General features: G+C 49.0%; 1 protein-coding gene across 3 annotated transcripts in view; it reads left to right on the top strand.

The window, feature by feature from the left end:
* LOC140389484 (myoneurin-like) overlaps positions 1-19,869 on the top strand; it is a 200,534-nt gene that overhangs the window by 122,708 nt on the left and 57,957 nt on the right. For all 3 annotated transcript variants that reach the window (XM_072473619.1, XM_072473618.1, XM_072473620.1), the window contains exons 3-4: positions 5,114-5,979; positions 9,134-9,293. In XM_072473619.1, coding sequence (XP_072329720.1) covers positions 5,114-5,979; positions 9,134-9,293 — 1,026 coding nt within the window. The remainder of the gene's footprint in view (positions 1-5,113; positions 5,980-9,133; positions 9,294-19,869) is intronic.

Genomic DNA, 19,869 nt, shown 5'->3' with positions numbered 1-19,869 from the left:
CAATTCCTGCTGGCCAATCCCGATCCCGATCCGGGAGCTGACTCCAATACCTGCTGGCCAATCCCGCTCCCGATCCGGGAGCTGTCTCCAATACCTGCTGGCGAATCCCGATCCCGATCCGGGAGCTGTCTCCGATACCTGCTGGCGAATCCCGATCCGGGTGCTGACTCCAATACCTGCTGGCCAATCCCGAACCCGATCCGGGAGCTGTCTCCAATACCTGCTGGCCAATCCCGATCCCGATCCGGGAGCTGACTCCGATACCTGCTGGCCAATCCCATTCCGGGAGCTGACTCCAATTCCTGCTGGCCAATCCCGATCCCGATCCGGGAGCTGTCTCCAATACCTGCTGGCCAATCCCGATCCCGATCCGGGAGCTGTCTCCAATACCTGCTGGCCAATCCCGATCCGGGAGCTGACTCCAATACCTGCTGGCGAATCCCGATCCGGGAGCTGACTCCGATACCTGCTGGCCAATCCCGATCCCGATCTTGGAGCTGACTCCGATACCTGCTGGCCAATCTCGATCCCGATCCGGGAGCTGTCTCCAATACCTGCTGGCCAATCCCGATCCCGATCCGGGAGCTGACTCCAATACTTGCTGGCCAATCCCGATCCCGATCCGGGAGCTGACTCCAATACCTGCTGGCCAATCCCGATCCGGGAGCTGTCTCCAATACCTGCTGGCCAATCCCGATCCCGATCCGGGAGCTGTCTCCAATACCTGCTGGCCAATCCCGATCCGGGAGCTGACTCCCAATACCTGCTGGCCAATCCCGATCCCGATCCGGGAGTTGACTCCCAATACCTGTTGGCCAATCCCGATCCGGGAGCTGACTCCCAATACCTGCTGGCCAATCCCGATCCCGATCCGGGAGCTGACACCGATACCTGCTGGCCAATCCCGATCCCGATCCGGGAGCTGACTCCGATACCTGCTGGCCAATCCCGATCCCGATCCGGGAGCTGTCTCCGATACCTGCTGGCCAATCCCGATCCCGATCCGGGAGCTGACTCCGATAGCTGCTGGCCAATCCCGATCCGGGAGCTGACTCCGATACCTGCTGGCCAATCCCGATCCGGGAGCTGTCTCCAATACCTGCTGGCCAATCCCGATCCGGGAGCTGACTCCGATACCTGCTGGCCAATCCCGATCCGGGAGCTGACTCCAATACCTGCTGGCCAATCCCGATCCCGATCCGGGAGCTGACTCCGATACCTGCTGGCCAATTCCGATCCGGGAGCTGACTCCGATACCTGCTGGCCAATCCCGATCCGGGAGCTGACTCCAATTCCTGCTGGCCAATCCCGATCCGGGAGCTGACTCCGATACCTGCTGGCCAATCCCAATCCAGGAGCTGACTCCAATTCCTGCTGGCCAATCCCGATCCCGATCCGGGAGCTGACTCCGATACCTGCTGGCGAATCCCGATCCGGGAGCTGTCTCCAATACCTGCTGGCGAATCCCGATCCCGATCCGGGAGCTGTCTCCAATACCTGCTGGCCAATCCCGATCCCGATCCGGGAGCTGTCTCCAATACCTGCTGTCGAATCCCGATCCCGATCCGGGAGCTGTCTCCAATACCTGCTGGCCAATCCCGATCCGGGAGCTGTCTCCAATACCTGCTGGCCAATCCCGATCCCGATCCGGGAGCTGTCTCCGATACCTGCTGGCGAATCGCGATCCGGGTGCTGACTCCGATACCTGCTGGCCAATCCCATTCCGGGAGCTGACTCCAATTCCTGCTGGCCAATCCCGATCCCGATCCGGGAGCTGACTCCAATACCTGCTGGCCAATCCCGATCCCGATCCGGGAGCTGTCTCCAATACCTGCTGGCGAATCCCGATCCCGATCCGGGAGCTGTCTCCGATACCTGCTGGCGAATCCCGATCCGGGTGCTGACTCCAATACCTGCTGGCCAATCCCGATCCCGATCCGGGAGCTGTCTCCAATACCTGCTGGCCAATCCCGATCCCGATCCGGGAGCTGACTCCGATACCTGCTGGCCAATCCCATTCCGGGAGCTGACTCCAATTCCTGCTGGCCAATCCCGATCCCGATCCGGGAGCTGTCTCCAATACCTGCTGGCCAATCCCGATCCCGATCCGGGAGCTGTCTCCAATACCTGCTGGCCAATCCCGATCCGGGAGCTGACTCCAATACCTGCTGGCGAATCCCGATCCGGGAGCTGACTCCGATACCTGCTGGCCAATCCCGATCCCGATCCGGGAGCTGACTCCGATACCTGCTGGCCAATCTCGATCCCGATCCGGGAGCTGTCTCCAATACCTGCTGGCCAATCCCGATCCCGATCCGGGAGCTGACTCCAATACCTGCTGGCCAATCCCGATCCCGATCCGGGAGCTGACTCCAATACCTGCTGGCCAATCCCGATCCGGGAGCTGTCTCCAATACCTGCTGGCCAATCCCGATCCCGATCCGGGAGCTGTCTCCAATACCTGCTGGCCAATCCCGATCCCGATCCGGGAGCTGTCTCCAATACCTGCTGGCCAATCCCGATCCGGGAGCTGACTCCCAATACCTGCTGGCCAATCCAGATCCCGATCCGGGAGCTGGCTCCCAATACCTGTTGGCCAATCCCGATCCGGGAGCTGACTCCCAATACCTGCTGGCCAATCCCGATCCCGATCCGGGAGCTGACACCGATACCTGCTGGCCAATCCCGATCCCGATCCGGGAGCTGACTCCGATACCTGCTGGCCAATCCCGATCCCGATCCGGGAGCTGTCTCCAATACCTGCTGGCCAATCCCGATCCCGATCCGGGAGCTGTCTCCGATACCTGCTGGCCAATCCCGATCCCGATCCGGGAGCTGACTCCGATACCTGCTGACCAATCCCGATCCGGGAGCTGTCTCCAATACCTGCTGGCCAATCCCGATCCCGATCCGGGAGCTGTCTCCAATACCTGCTGGCCAATCCCGATCGGATCCGGGAGCTGTCTCCAATACCTGTTGGCCAATCCCGATCGGATCCGGGAGCTGACTCCAATACCTGCTGGCCAATCCCGATCCCGATCCGGGAGCTGACTCCGATACCTGCTGGCCAATCCCGATCCGGGAGCTGACTCCGATACCTGCTGGCCAATCCCGATCCCGATCCGGGAGCTGTCTCCAATACCTGCTGGCCAATCCCATTCCGGGAGCTGATTCCGATACCTGCTGACCAATCCCGATCCGGGAGCTGACTCCGATACCTGCTGGCCAATCCCGATCCGGGAGCTGACTCCAATACCTGCTGACCAATCCCGATCCGGGAGCTGTCTCCAATGCCTGCTTGCCAATCCCGATCCGGGAGCTGACTCCGATACTTGCCGTTGCCCCGTATCCTGACCCCGATCTGGGAACTGACTCCGATACCTACTGGCCTATCCCGAACCGCATCGTGACCCGGGAGCTGATTCTGATACCTACTGGCCTATCCTGATCCGGGAGCTTACTCCGATAACTACTGGCCTATCCCGATCCGGGAGCGGACTCTGATACCTGCCGTTGCCCCGTATCCCATTGATATCTTTTGTCTATTTAAAAAAAAGTAGATTTCAGATTTGAAATGAACAACTGATCTAATCTCAATTGCCGTTTCTGTCTGAGGCTCCCATTATCCGTACTCCCAATTCCCATTATCCCAACTCCGATTACCCCAACTCCCGTTATCCCATTATCCCAACTCCCATTATCCCTACTTTCTCCTTCACAGCCAGTCTCCTAACCAGGTCAGTAATTTGCCTTCAATTCCATAAACTTCAACTTTAGTTACAGACTCTTGTGAGGACTTTCAAATACCTTCTGGACATCCATACAAGTAACTTGTGTTGGCATTCCCATCACTGCGTTGCCGTCTGTGTGTGTCGGCATTCCCATCACTGCGTTAACCGTCTGTTTGTGTCAGCATTCCCATCACTGTTAGCCGTCTGTGTGAGTCGGCATTCCCATCACTGTTAGCCGTCTGTGTGTGTCGGCATTCCCATCACTGTTAGCCGTCTGTGTGTGTCGGCATTCCCATCACTGTTAGCCGTCTGTGTCGGCATTCCCATCACTGTTAGCCGTCTGTATGTGTCGGCATTCCCATCACTGTTAGCTGTCTGTGTGTGTCGGCATTCTCATCACTGTTAGCCGTCTGTGTGAGTCGGCATTCCCATCACTGTTAGCCGTCTGTGTGTGTCGGCATTCCCATCACTGTTAGCCGTCTGTGTGTGTCGGCATTCCCATCACTGTTAGCCGTCTGTGTGAGTCGGCATTCCCATCACTGTTAGCCGTCTGTGTGTGTCGGCATTCCCATCACTGTTAGCCGTCTGTGTGTGTCGGCATTCCCATCACTGTTAGCCGTCTGTTTTTTAAAAATCAGTCTGACCGTTGGGATAGACTTATCTGAAATCCACCCTGGTTCCGACGAAAATTTTCAAGATGTTAGTGAGGGACGAGCAATTTCCCAACGACAAATGTTGTGTTCCCTGATCGGTGACTCCTGATCGGTAACCCCCTGATTTTCCTTGTGTTCCCTGATCGGTGACTCCTGATCGGTAACCCCCTGATTTTCCTTGTGTTCCCTGATCGGTGACTCCTGATCGGTAACCCCCTGATTTTCCTTGTGTTCCCTGATCGGTGACTCCTGATCGGTAACCCCCTGATTTTCCTTGTGTTCCCTGATCGGTGACTCCTGATCGGTAACCCCCTGATTTTCCTTGTGTTCCCTGATCGGTGACTCCTGATCGGTAACCCCCTGATTTTCCTTGTGTTCCCTGATCGGTGACTCCTGATCGGTAACCCCCTGATTTTCCTTGTGTTCCCTGATCGGTGACTCCTGATCGGTAACCCCCTGATTTTCCTTGTGTTCCCTGATCGGTGACTCCTGATCGGTAACCCCCTGATTTTCCTGGTTGTTTTAACTGATCGGTCTAAGTGACAAATAGTTTTCTAATCTAAAGGAGCTGTTTCTAATTGAGAGAACATTGGAAGATTATAGTTAGAACACATCGTACCAACTTCCTTTAAAACCCCAGGTGGGAACCATCTGATCGTGAGGATTGTCATTCTTGCATAATTATTTTCCTTGTTACAGCCATTTTGATTACTTTAATTTTGTCCACAGATGCAATGCTGCTGCGCTGGAGGCTGCTGCCGGCTATCTGCAGATGGAGGATGTTGTGAAAATATGTAAAGCAAAGACAAAATCACTTGAGATTAATTTGAACAATGAACCTAAAGCACTATCTGACATCCAGGAGACTAAAGAGCCAATCAGCTGCTTCACCAGCCCAGGAACAGAGAAGGACATTGTCCAGCAGGGACCTGGAGCAGGGACCTGTGAAGAAACATTGTTTAGTAATCCAGGTACTAACTGTGATTGGAAAATGGACAAATTGCACTTACAGCCAGCAAACATGGACAGAACGTCAGGAAGCAGAGGGGAGGAACCAAAGGCTGACCAGAACTTTGTTCTGCCGGTGAGGGGCATCAGTTCCAACAAGGTGCGCCACTGTGCAAGAATTAAACGTCAAAGCAGTTGCTCCGTTAGAAAGGTGGTGAGTAGAGTGTGTGGTGAGAGTGCAGCACAATTAAACATGGTCAGCACTGACCTCCAACCAAACAACATCCCTCACCCAGAGTTAGATAACGACTATAAAAATCCTGTAGCTGCGAACAAGATTGTTCAGACGACAAATGGGAAGCCGAGACGGAAGTGCTCTCGGCGACGTGGCACCTTGTCAGAAAGGTGCAAATCGAAACGAACAGCTGGAGGAAGCAGAGTCCGGTTGGCAAAGCCGGGGAGCAGTGATGGGGAGCAGCTGAAGTTGAAACCAATCTGTAACATGTGCGGCAAATTGTTCTCCGAAGCCAGCAGCCTGCGCCGGCACATGAGGATTCACAAAGGACTAAAACCGTATGTGTGCCAGCTCTGTGCGAAGGCTTTCACTCAGTGCAACCAGCTAAAAACACACATCAGGACCCACACAGGTAACTGTAAACACATCAAATAATTAAGATTTTAATACGAATTGTATTATCCAGAATCAAAATGGAAAACTGGTTTGTGAGCAAGATAGACTTTGACGACTCCTGCAATACCTGTCTGGTCCTCCTTGATCTTCTGGTAGTCACCCATTCCCTCACTGCCTGCATGATCCTAACCTGTGGTGTGACCACTTTGCTAAACATGCTATCCACATAGTCCTCCGCATTGTGGATGCACCACAGTGACCCCAGCTGCCTCTTGAATTCCGAATCCCAGAACTCGAGTTTCTGCAGGTGGTGACACTTCCTGTAGATGTGCTTGTCTAGGCCACGTGAGGTGCCCACCACTTCCATTAAGGGCTGGTTTAGCACAGGACTAAATAGCTGGCTTTTAAAGCAGACCAAGGCAGGCCAGCAGCACGGTTCGATTCCCGTACCAGCCTCCCCGAACAGGTGCCAGAATGTGGCGACTAGGGGCTTTTCACAGTAACTTCATTTGAAGCCTACTTGTGACAATAAGTGATTTTAATTTCATTTTTTCATTTCATTTCACACACACCACAGGATGAGCATTTTGCTGCCCTGTCACACCTGAAATTAACATTTGGGCTATTTGCTATAAACTGAAAACTAGAAAGCAAAGGAGACTTGCTCTCCAATGAGTTCCTTCTCCTGTGCCTCTAAGATGCTTAAATGTCATGCAAAACCTTTACTTTTTTCTATAATCCAGCTATTACACGACTGGATTAATTAATTTTAATTACTAAACCGTACTACCACCAATAAGCTTTACTACTGCAACTGCAAAAGTCATACTACGAATAAAACCTCCCAGTAACTGGACCAGTTCTTAAACAATCAAAATGGGCAAAGTTCACACTAACTAGTTGCTGAGCTGGCACCCTCTGAAGTCACACTCTATTTTCCCCAATTCTGGTCAACCCACTGACTTGTGACCCACGACCAGCCCAGTGCAACAACAGCAGCTACTCCCTGAAGTCTCGCCCCTCTCCTGTCTTTCGAAGCCTCCGGGTCCAATTACTTTTGCTCCGACTTGATTGTTTTAAGTTCCTTCTTCCCTTTTGCTTCTTGTCTTTCTCCTGTTCTTGGGATACTTTATGTCTCCAAGTTTGATTTTTATAATATATATATATAAACAATGGTCCTCGCACTGACCCGTGAGCACCATCCACTGACAGCTCAAAGCTGTTGATTTATTAAAAAATCTCTTCATTATGCTAAAAACCACACGACTGATGGATTTTTCAACTTGTATTTACCAGGCATGTCCTTGCACCGATTCTTGACCAAGCATGTTCCATTTGCTACCTGCCAATTCTCTGGTTCATCCCACTCACCGAGTATCTGGGCAGGATTGAACAATTATGGCAAGCGCTTCCACTCTCTGGGTTCCCATTTCCCTTCCTAATCTGGGATGTGAGCCATCCGAACCAGCTGAGATACCTGCTCTAAGTGTAAGCAATCTCCAATTTTCCCATTAATTTTCACCCCATTCAATACTTCTGCTATCTCTATTTCTACTGATATTTTGTCAGTATCCCCTCGGTAAGTATTCTCGCCTTGCCTGCCCTGTGTCTCTATCTTTGTCCCAAATAATAATAATCGCTTATTGTCACAAGTAGGCTTCAATGAAGTTACTGTGAAAAGTTACTGTGGCCCCTAGTCGCCACATTCCGGCGCCTGTTCGGGGAGGCCGGTACGGGAATTGAACCCACGCTGCTGGCTTTGTTCTGCATTACAAGCCAACTGTTTAGCCCACTGTGCTAAACCAGCCCCTGATGACCCACTCTGCCTTTTACCATCTGCTCATCATTAGATTTTTGGGTTCCATTTTATGGTAACTGCCATTTTATTTTACTTTTGGCTTCCCAACTCAACTTATTGTATTTGGCTTGGTTCTCGTTTGAAAAATTACAGTCATAGAGCACAGAGAAGGCCCTTCAGTCCATCGTGGCTGTGCTGGTCAAAAACAACCATCTAACTATTTTAATCCCATTTCCCAGCACTTGGCCCATCGCCGTGTCTGCCCTGGGATCGCAACTGCACACCTAAATACTTCTGAAATGTTCTGAGGGCCTCTGCCTCCACCTTTCAGGCAGCGAGTTCCAGACTCCCACCCCCCTCTGGGTGAAAGGTTTTTCCTCACATCCCCTCGAAACCTCCTGTCCCTCACCTTAAATCTCTGCCCCCTGGTCATTGATCCCTCCACCAAGGGGAAAAGTTTCTTCCTGTCTCCTCTATCTATGCCCCTCATAATTTTATACATCTCAATCCTGTCCCCCCTCAGTCTCCTCTGCTCCAAGGCAAACAGCCCCACTCTATGCAATCTCTCTTCATATCTAAATCTCTCCAGCCCAGACTGACATCATATAGCCTCTTTGTTTTGGTTTCATCATATTCTCTTGTCTCTCTCATCATCCAAGGAGCATTACCTTCTGATCCCTTACTTTTCGCTCTTGTTGGAATGGTCTGGCCTGTACCTGAAACATCTCTTCTGTAAAACCCACCCGTTGTTCCTTTGCAGTTTTTCCTGTTTGTCTTTGTTCACCTTTCACTGAATTTTATGGCTACTCTCCTGAGGAAGAGGTTCATTATAAAAGGGTTGGGATGGGATTTTGGTCTGCAGACCAACAGCGCAATATTTCACGAATGTAATTTTTAGATAATGAATCAAATATCTAGATCTAAAAGGCACACAAGGGTTTTGGGCTGATGGAAACACTACCTGTGAGAGTATGTCAGTCGGATCAATATTAAACTAAACGTGAGTTAACACCTGACACTGGACTGCTCTTCGACCCTTGTACCCTTTACTCTACCATAGCCCTGCCTCTTCAAGTATTGCAATTCTGCCTTTAGCCGTTCCCTATCCAGTTCCCTCTACCTCATACCTTACCTCCAGGCTTTCAAAACCTTCAACTTAAATCCTTGCTTTCCATTCCCCATTTTACTTTTACTTTTCCCCATGCTCTGTGTTCACTATATCCTTTCATTTAAGAACTGCTCCAATGTTTTCCTGCATGACGATATAGTGTACCAGCATGTACACTGCGTATCCTCACTTTCTAATTAGGATTTTCAGTTTGAATCACTTGGTATTTCCCGCAAGCTGATACACTGCTGTACCCTGTTGCAGGTGAGAAGCCTTATCAATGTGATATTTGCGATAAAAGTTTTGCCCAGAAATGCCAGCTAGTCTTCCACAATCGCATGCACCACGGTGAGGAAAAGCCATATGTTTGTGACGTCTGCAACCTTCAGTTTGCAACTTCCAGCAACCTGAAAATTCACGTCAGGTAAATACATTCTGCACATTGTGTGTATTTCAACTTTGTGCACATTCCATCAATGTTCCACCTTGTGTCAGCTTTGCTATTTTATAACCAGTCAGCTGTTAATGTTAAATCACCAACAGCAGAGGAACTGAATGGCTCTCATTCTTCTCTTAAAAGGTTGTCTAAGGTTTTTGTTGTTGATGTGTGTTTAACAAAAATGTCCCAACGCCAATTTGAGAAAAAAGGGAATTTCTATCTGGGCCCCTAAGGTGATCAAAACAAGCACAGGAAGTAGATTGGCAATAACTTGCACTTCAGATCTCGCCTACCTATTGTATATGATTTGTAGTCTGAGGGGGGAGAGGTTGGACAGCCAGATGTCGTGGCCTAAATCAGTAACATTAGCATGGGTAGAAAGAGGGGTGAAGTCCCACAGCAACTTGCTGAGGTTCCTTTGACAGTATCTTCCAAACCTGTGGCCTTTACCGCCTAGAAGACCAGGGCAGCAGTTGCACAGGAACATCGACAACTGCGAGTTCCCTCCAAGCCCCACACCGTCCTCACAAGCAACTATATTGCAGTTCTCTCTGTCACAGGGTCCAAACCCTGGGAACTCCCCAACAATACTGTGTACATCGATCAAATGCAGGACCAGGGAGAGACATTATGGTGTTCTATTTCTGCTCCTCTTATTACCTTGATTAACACCTCACCAATTTGGCATCCAGCACACTTTACATCCGAAGTTCAAGTATCTTCAGAACACCAAAAATCCCGTTTCACCCCCAGCATCTGGTCCTTTCCGTTTGTGAATCTTACAGTGGTGTCTGAATTTCCCCCATCATATTGACGACAGAATTACTTCACAGTAGCAGAGAAGTGTTTTTATCAGGTTGTGAAAGACACTATAAACCAATGGCAGGGAAAGTAGAACCGGGGCCGTCCCGGGGGGTGGGGGGGATTGGGGGGGGGGGGGGGGGGGGGGGGGGGGGGGGGGAAATGACCCACCTGAGGAAGGAGCTGTGCTCCGAAAGCTAGTGATTACAAATAAACCTGTTGGACATTAACCTGGTATTGTCAGACTCTTACTGGGTAAATCTATAGCAGAACAGTGGGTGGTGTCTAGGAATAGTCAGGACTGGTTAGGGAGGAAAAGAGAGGCTTTCAATGGGTATTGAGGGAGAAAATCTACAGAGGCCCTCAAAATGTATTGATAGTGCAGGGGAGAATCTCAAAAAAGCAGTTGGGAGAGCAAAGAAAGGGTGAGAAAAAGCACTGGCGGGTGAGGTTAGAGAAAATCCCAAGATATTGCATTGGTATATCAAGGGGAAGAGGATAACCAGAGAAAGAGTAGGACCCATTAGGGACCAAGGGGGTAGTCTGTACGTTGACTCGGATGTCATTGGTAGGGTGTTAAGCGAGTATTTCACATCTGTCTTCACTTGGAGAAGCAAGGAAATACTGCGGGTGGCACATGAGGTACCAATGGCAGGACGTATGGGAATTTGGAAAACTCGGGCATTAGTCAACAGGCATCTTCCTGGCCAGGACTGCGTAAGGATGTTGTGTGATTCTGTACAACCTGTCATGCCTGTTGGGTTATAGATAATCTGCAACATTGGATTAAACCCATGCCTTTCATGCCCATACCAGTGTTTGAACATAACCACCCAAATTTCCAGAAGCTACACCTTGGAGAACAATTACAGCTAAGGTAGCAGTGCAAAAATTGACACAGTTTTTCACACACTATGGCCAATCCTGAGAAGTGCAATCTGAACAGGGTTCTAACTTTATGTCTCAAATCTTCCAAGACATATTTCATAGTTTAGGTATCAAACAATTAAAGTTGACCACCTATCACCCACAAACTCAGGGAGCTTTGGAGAGATATCATCAGACTCTCAAAACCATGATTCGGGCCTTTTGCCGTGAATCTCCAAGAGATTGGGACAAGGGGTTGGATTGTTTACGATTTGCCACCAGTGATTCTCCGAATGAATCTACTGGATTTAGCCCAATTGAATTGGCCTATGGCCATGAAGTACGGGGTCTGTTAAAATTGATGAAAGAGAAGTTTCTAGAACAACAGGATGAATCCTCAATGTTGCAATAGGTGTCCCCGTTTCTAGAAAGATTCACGGGAGCTTGTCAGGTAACCCAAGAGCATTTAAAGGTTTCGGGAGCACGAATGAAAATGTGGGTGGACAAACATGCCAGGTCCAGAACATTCCAAACTGGAGATGAGGGACTGGTATTGTTGCTTTTACAGGATGAACCTCCGAAAGAGAAATTCAGTGGCCCCGAAAAGGTATTTAGGAGAGTGAGTGAGGTGACTTACCTCAGGTACTGCAGACCATAGGAGGAGGAAGGAGCGATTATGACCCATAAATATATTGAAGAAATATTATTGTATGGAAGAAGTTAGGAAGGTACCAGTGTGTCAGGCGGCAGGAGTCATGGAAAAGGTTAGTGATGGTAAGAGTGAGGCAGGGGAAGAGGTCGACAGTTCACAGCGCGACCCTCCTGTGGTACAACTAGCAAATACAGTAATGCTAGAACAGTTAGACACTGAGCTTGCAAACTTAGACTAAGAGCAATAAGACGATTTGTAGGAACACACCGCAGTGCACTACCTTAATTGAACATGGTGTGGACGTGGGTGATTCCAACCCGATAAAACAGCATCCATATCGACAATCCACAGAAACTAGCAAAAATGGTCTGATCCGCAGAATGCCATATTGGTAAACAAGCCAAGGTTGGCCACCCTGATTTCTCAATCCCTTTAAAATGGCGACTGATGCCAGCGACCTGGGATGGGGGCAGTGTTGATACAGGATGACGAGTCAGGAAGCGAGAGGTCAGTGGGATACTTCTTTTTTTTAAAAATCTGTGCCAAAGAAAGTACTCTGCCATTGAGAAGGAAGCCTTGTCGGGAGGCTACTAGCCTTCAGCATTTTGAAGTATATGTAGTGTGAAAGGAAGGATTAATGGATGAACGTACCTTGGTATGAAGTATCTTTGCAATGACGCTTCATCCCTGTGGGGAAGTCTGCGAGAGTTCTTCCTGTTTATTTTCTTTGTTCCATTTCTCCTTTATTTTATTATTTATGTTCTGCGGATCCTGTTGCTCTTTTTAACCTTCGTCTATTTGCTCTGATTACATCACCTTTGCTCATGAGTCACCAGGTATCTTTATGATACCGCCACGTGGTTCAAGTTCAGGTTATGATTAATAATACAGCACACCGCTTAGTAAGGATTAAAACAACGGTCATTTATTATATACCACAAGCAATATTAATACCCTAATACTACTTTCTATATAATAAACCTATCACTACTGGCCAATACTTAACTTAGGAAGAGCCCACCAGGTCAGGGAAACAAATGGCTTGTCCAATCAAATCTGGCCCGCGGGATTCAAAAGGCTGCTACAGGTCGGTGGCTAGGTGTCTCTACCGGATAGCGATCGCTGGATTCAAACTTACAGTTGCCGGTGGCTGGTCTTGCGAAGGTCTCGAGCAGGAGAGAGAGAGAGATCTGAACTTGGACCCTCACGTTTATAGGGCCCAGGGGCTTCCCGCCTCCCGGAGCGGCCCTTGACCCTGAGTCCCAAGTGATTGGATTCTGTCCCCAATCTCTGGGGTCGATGTGTCCAATGGTGAGGCGATTCCTCGATCGGGGGGTGGTCGCTCACCTGTCTTTGTTTCGGCCACTGCAGGCGCCGACAGGTCTGGCCCGGTGTTCAATTGCTAATGTGTTGCAATTGTTCCCTGGAAACCAGTGCAGTTTTTTTTGCACTGAGTGCTGAATTTGGTGCATTTGAGTGCGATAGTGAGAGTTTGGTGAGCGAGGGAGTATAAGGCTTCATTTTTATCTAAAGTTTAGTCTTTTATTTAGTTAATTAACTTAAAAGTTGCTGTTTGGTTTAGAAGAAGGTGAATTTTCAATCAGCTTTAAACAGGCTTCTACTTCGAGGCACTTGCAGCTGGAGCTTGTTAATTAGTTAATTGGATTAGGTCAGTTTTTCAGAGGCTAGATTCACAGTATGAAAGTGATCCCCTACAGTGCAGACTTTGTTTGCACTGAGTGCTGAATTTTGTGCTTTTTGAGTGCTATAGTGAGAGTTTGGTGACCGAGGGAGTGCTGAATTTGGTGCTTTTTGAGTGCGATAGTGAGAGTTTGGTGACCGAGGGAGTTAGGTGAGGAGGGAGTAAGGTGCTCCTTTCATTTTGTTTCCGACATTTCCGCAAAGAGTGCGAAGAGAGCCAGGAGTTTACAGGAAGTGTAGCTGACTGGGAGCAGAGTCGGAGGGCGGAGATCTAGTTAGTCCACACAGCAGCTATATTCTTTAAGGTAAGAGGGGATGGAGGCTAGGCCAGTTACATGCTCCTCCTGTAGGATGTGGGTGGTGAGGGATACCACCGGTGTCCCCACTGACTATACCTGCGGGAAGTGCACCCAACTTCAGCTCCTCAAAGACCGTGTTAGGGAACTGGAGCTGAAGCTGGATGAACTTCGGATCATCCGGGAGGCAGAGGGGGTGATTGAGAAGAGTTACAGGGAGGTAACCACACCCAAGGTACAGGACAAGAATAGCTGGGTTACAGTCAGGGGGAAAAAAACAAACAGGCAGACAGTGCAGGGATCCCTCGTGGCCGTTCCCCTTCAAAACAAGTATACCGTTTTGGATGCTGTTGGGGGGGGATGACCTACCGGGGGAAGGCCCTAGCGGTCAGGTCTCTGGCATGGAGTCTGGCTCTGGGGCTCAGAAGGGAAGGGGGGAGAATAGAAAAGCAATAGTTGTAGGAGATTCAATGGTTAGGGGAATAGATAGGAGATTCTGTGGTCGCGAGCGAGACTCCCGGAAGGTATGTTGCCTCCCGGGTGCCAGGGCCAGGGATGTCTCGGATCGTGTCTTCAGGATCCTTAAGGGGGAGGGTGAGCAGCCAGAAGTCGTGGTGCACATTGGTACCAACGACATAGGTAGGAAAAGGGGTGTGGAGGTAATAAACAAGTTTAGGGAGTTAGGCTGGAAGTTGAAAGCCAGGACAGACAGAGTTGTCATCTCTGGTTTGTTGCCGGTGCCACGTGATAGCGAGGCTAGGAATAGGGAGAGAGTGCAGTTGAACACGTGGCTGCAGGAATGGTGTAGGAGGGAGGGCTTCAGGTATTTGGATAATTGGAGCGCATTCTGGGGAGGGTGGGACCTGTACAAGCAGGACGGGTTGCATCTGAACCAGAGGGGCACCAATATCCTGGGAGGGAGGTTTGCTAGTACTCTTCGGGAGGGTTTAAACTAATTTGGCAGGGGAATGGGAACCGGATTTGTAGTCCAGCAACTAAGGTAGCCGATATTCAGGACGCCAAAGCATGTAATGAGGCAGTGGGGAAGGGAACACTGACAAAGGAGAGTATTTGCAGGCACGGAGATGGGTTGAAGTGTGTATACTTCAACGCAAGAAGCATCAGGAATAAGGTGGGTGAACTTAAGGCATGGATCGGTACTTGGGACGACGATGTGGTGGCCATCACGGAAACTTGGATAGAAGAGGGGCAGAAATGGTTGTTGGAGGTCCCTGGTTATAGATGTTTCAATAAGATTAGGGAGGGTGGTAAAAGAGGTGGGGGGGTGGCATTATTAATTAGAGATAGTATAACAGCTGCAGAAAGGCAGTTTGAGGAGTATCACCCTATTGAGGTAGTATGGGTTGAAGTCCGAAATAGGAAAGGAGCAGTCACCTTGTTAGGAGTTTTCTATAGGCCCCCCAATAGTAGCAGAGATGTGGAGGAACAGATTGGGAAACAGATTTTGGAAAGGTGCAGAAGTCACAGGGTAGTAGTCATGGGCGACTTTAACTTCCCAAATATTGAGTGGAAACTCTTTAGATCAAATAGTTTGGATGGGGTGGTGTTTGTGCAGTGTGTCCAGGAAGCTTTTCTAACACAGTATGTAGATTGTCCGACCAGAGGAGGGGCAATATTGGATTTAGTACTGGGTAATGAACCAGGGCAAGTGATAGATTTGTTAGTGGGGGAGCATTTTGGAGATAGTGACCACAATTCTGTGACTTTCACTTGGGTAATGGAGAGGGATAGGTACGTGCAACAGGGCAAGGTTTACAATTGGGTGAAGGGTAAATACGATGTTGTCAGACAAGAATTGAAGTGCATAAGTTGGGAACATAGGCTGTCAGGGAAGGACACAAGTGAAATGTGGAACTTGTTCAAGGAACAGGTACTACGTGTCCTTGATATGTATGTCCCTGTCAGGCAGGGAAGAGATGGTCGAGTGAGGGAACCATGGTTGACAAGAGAGGTTGAATGTCTTGTTCAGAGGAAAAAGGTGACTTATGTAAGGCTGAGGAAACAAGGTTCAGACAGGGCATTGGAGGGATACAAGATAGCCAGGAGGGAACTGAAGAAAGGGATGAGGAGAGCTAAGAGAGGGCATGAACAATCTTTGGCGGGTAGGATCAAGGAAAACCCCAAGGCCTTTTACACATATGTGAGAAATATGAGAATGACTAGAGCGAGGGTAGGTCCGATCAAGGACAGTAGCGGGAGATTGTGTATTGAGTCTGAAGAGATAGGAGAGGTCTTGAATGAGTATTTTTCTTCTGTATTTACAAATGAGAGGGGCGATATTGTTGGAGAGGACAGTGTGAAACAGATTGGTAAGCTCGAGGAAATACTTGTCAGGAAGGAAGATGTGTTGGGCATTTTGAAAAACTTGAGGATAGACAAGTCCCCCGGGCCTGACGGGATATATCCAAGGATTCTATGGGAAGCAAGAGATGAAATTGCAGAGCCGTTGGCAATGATCTTTTCGTCCTCACTGTCAACAGGGGTGGTACCAGGGGATTGGAGAGTGGCGAATGTCGTGCCCCTGTTCAAAAAAGGAACTAGGGATAACCCTGGGAATTACAGGCCAGTTAGTCTTACTTCGGTGGTAGGCAAAGTAATGGAAAGGGTACTGAAGGATAGGATTTCTGAGCATCTGGAAAGACACTGCTTGATTAGGGATAGTCAGCACGGATTTGTGAGGGGTAGGTCTTGCCTTACAAATCTTATTGAATTCTTTGAGGAGGTGACCAAGCATGTGGATGAAGGTAAAGCAGTGGATGTAGTGTACATGGATTTTAGTAAGGCATTTGATAAAGTTCCCCATGGTAGGCTTATGCAGAAAGTAAGGAGGCATGGGATAGTGGGAAATTTGGCCAGTTGGATAACGAACTGGCTAACCGATAGAAGTCAGAGAGTGGTGGTGGATGGCAAATATTCAGCCTGGATCCCAGTTACCAGTGGCGTACCGCAGGGATCAGTTCTGGGTCCTCTGCTGTTTGTGATTTTCATTAATGACTTGGATGAGGGAGTTGAAGGGTGGGTCAGTAAATTTGCAGACGATACAAAGATTGGTGGAGTTGTGGATAGTAAGGAGGGCTGTTGTCGGCTGCAAAGAGACATAGATAGGATGCAGAGCTGGGCTGAGAATTGGCAGATGGAGTTTAACCCTGAAAAGTATGAGGTTGTCCATTTTGGAAGGACAAATATGAATGCGGAATGCAGGGTTAACGGTAGAGTTCTTGGCAATGTGGAGGAGGAGAGAGATCTTGGGGTCTATGTTCATACATCTTTGAAAGTTGCCACTCAAGTGGATAGAGCTGTGAAGAAGGCCTATGGTGTGCTCGCGTTCATTAACAGAGGGATTGAATTTAAGAGCCGTGAGGTGATGATGCAGCTGTACAAAACTTTGGTAAGGCCACATTTGGAGTACTGTGTACAGTTCTGGTCGCCTCATTTTAGGAAGGATGTGGAAGCTTTGGAAAAGGTGCAAAGAAGATTTACCAGGATGTTGCCTGGAATGGAGAGTAGGTCTTACGAGAAAAGGTTGAGGGTGCTAGGCCTATTCTCATTAGAGCGGAGAAGGATGAGGGGCGACTTGATGGAGGTTTATAAGATGATCAGGGGAATAGATAGAGTAGACAGTCAGAGACTTTTTCCCCGGGTGGAACACACCATTACAAGGGGACATAAATTTAAGGTGAAAGGTGGAAGATATAGGAGGGATATCAGAGGTAGGTTCTTTACCCAGAGAGTAGTGGGGGCATGGAATGCACTGCCTGTGGAAGTAGTTGAGTCGGAAACATTAGGGACCTTCAAGCAGCTATTGGATAGGTACATGGATGACGGTAAGATGATATAATGTAGATTTATTTGTTCTTAAGGGCAGCACGGTAGCATTGTGGATAGCACAATTGCTTCACAGCTCCATGGTCCCAGGTTCGATTCCGGCTTGGGTCATTGTCTGTGCGGAGTCTGCACGTCCTCCCCGTGTCTGCGTGGGTTTCCTCCGGGTGCTCCGGTTTCCTCCCACGGTCCAAAGATGTGCGGGTTAGGTGAATTGGCCAATGATAAATTGCCCTTAATGTCCAAATTGCCCTTGGTGTTGGGTGGAGGTGTTGAGTTTGGGTATGGTGCTCTTTCCAAGAGCCGGTGCAGACTCAAAGGGCCGAATGGCCTCCTTCTGCACTGTAAATTCAATGATAATCTATGATTAATCTAGGACAAAGGTTCGGCACAACATCGTGGGCCGAAGGGCCTGTTCTGTGCTGTATTTTCTATGTTCTATGTTCCCGGGGATAGCCGATTTAACTGTGGATGTCTGAATAGATGGGCTGCAAACAGTCCTGAATGCAACTGCAAATATCTGGGTTGATGGGCTGTTGATAGCCCTGAGTATCGATCTGGGCTAACTTCCCAGAGCCGAATATGCAAACCTGTCTGCAGCTGCCTGCTTGTGTCATCTTGGCTGCTTTTCCCAGCAGTCTTTCGGGTTAGCTGTTTTAAACTGGGTTTGGTCAGATTAATCGGAACGCAGCCATTTTACATGGCTACATACCCGCCTTGTGATCCTAACGCGAAGCGTGAAGGATCACATAAATGTTGTCCTCTTCGTTTCCCCACTGGTGGGGGGGGGGGCACCTCCTACATGGCCACTACTCTGACCCTAGCTATGCACAAAAATTTACCTAAACAATTCTTGAGGGCGCTATGTCAGGCAGGGGCATGTATCTATAAAAAAAATAAACTGGGAACCTTTAATTTTACCTAAACACTCTATACTCCTAAACATTGCATTATCCTATCTTCCTAAAACATACAACAACAATCACAACATTTAATATACTCTTTCCTGGCTTGGCAGTCAAGCTCAGGATCATACATTTTTTTTATTTTTATGAAACGTTCCGTATATCTCTTTATTTACAGGAATAATGCACGTGAATACTCTTTATTCTTTATAGGTCACGGGGGTCTGGGGTCTGGTCATAGCTGAATATCGGGGATCGGATCTGATAGACCGGGGTTTGAGCGCGGTACGCTCTCCTTTTCCACTTGTGGAGGCGCATGGTCTGTACTGCACAACTGAGTATAGCCAATGCTAACAGGGCCTCAATGATGTACGATAGGGAGTACCAAGTTATGAACTTGGCACACCAGGATAATGCAGCGTGGTTGGTGACTGGGCCCTCAGTACTACTGGGCCGTGAAGTGTTAACAGTAAAGGGGTTTGGAGTGATGGGGTCCGCGTTCCCGCGCAACAAAAAGTCCATAACAAGCATGTTGAGCACGAAGAAAGGAGTCCTCATGGCTGTCCTCTTTCCTTCCTTTTCCTGTGTTCGCTGCTTTTCTCCGGACTTGGAGCTTCTGGAGTTCTGTAAGACAAGCGGAGTGTGTGTAAATACTTCGGTTTAATATCTGGTGTGTTAGTGTGTCTGTCCTTCTTGGGGCCAATTAAACCCTTATAATTGGTCACCGTATGTGACTCCCCCCCCCCCCCCCCCCATTTTTTTTTTTTCAAAACAAATGTTTGGACACGGCACACTTCCCAATGGTGGACCCGTGCTAGGTTTATCATCCAAATGTTCCAGGATGTAAATAGCATGTGGCAGCAACCCAAAGGTTGCCTAAATAAAATAAAACTGTTTTTGAAAAAAAAGGTCGAATGAGGTGCGTATGGGCCGCGACGGGTAAGATTTGGGTGGAGTCCCCGGGTAGGACGGCTACCAATACCGTATCTTCCCTACCCGAGAGTTTTTGACCAATGGGGGGGTCCCCAGGCAGGGCAGGTCTCACGCCGTTTCTCCACTGCCTGAGCAACCAAAGAACGGACAAAAGTGTAGTCATCATGGTGGGGGTTACTGTTCTGATTCTACCATCAAATCAGAAGAGTAGCTACGATCGGGCGTCTGGTCTGGTGACCACGTATCAGCTGAAAAGCTAGTTCCTCTGACTGGGCGTCTGGTCTCGGTGGGCCTCTGAGGCAAGTCCTCAGAGGTATTGGCAGAATGGGCGTGTGGCCGCGGTGGGTGTCAGTGGGAAAAGTTTAAAAAGTTCAGGTGAATGGGTGTGGGGCGGTGAGAAAATTCTCCTGTAGGACGAACAACATTTAACAAACAGACAGACAACGTAAAACATTCTGCAGGTTCCATCAGGAAGGACAACACTTTTCACCAAGTGTCTCCTTTAAATCATCATGTGGACACCTCAGTTCTCGGTCGCTATGGGCTCTGCCTTTTTCTTATTG

The sequence above is a fragment of the Scyliorhinus torazame genome, chromosome 14 (genome assembly GCF_047496885.1).
Source record: "Scyliorhinus torazame isolate Kashiwa2021f chromosome 14, sScyTor2.1, whole genome shotgun sequence".
Classification (NCBI taxonomy): Eukaryota; Metazoa; Chordata; class Chondrichthyes; order Carcharhiniformes; family Scyliorhinidae; genus Scyliorhinus; species Scyliorhinus torazame.
The sequence above is the reverse complement of the archived record's forward strand: the minus strand, read 5'-3'. Positions and strand labels throughout refer to the sequence as shown.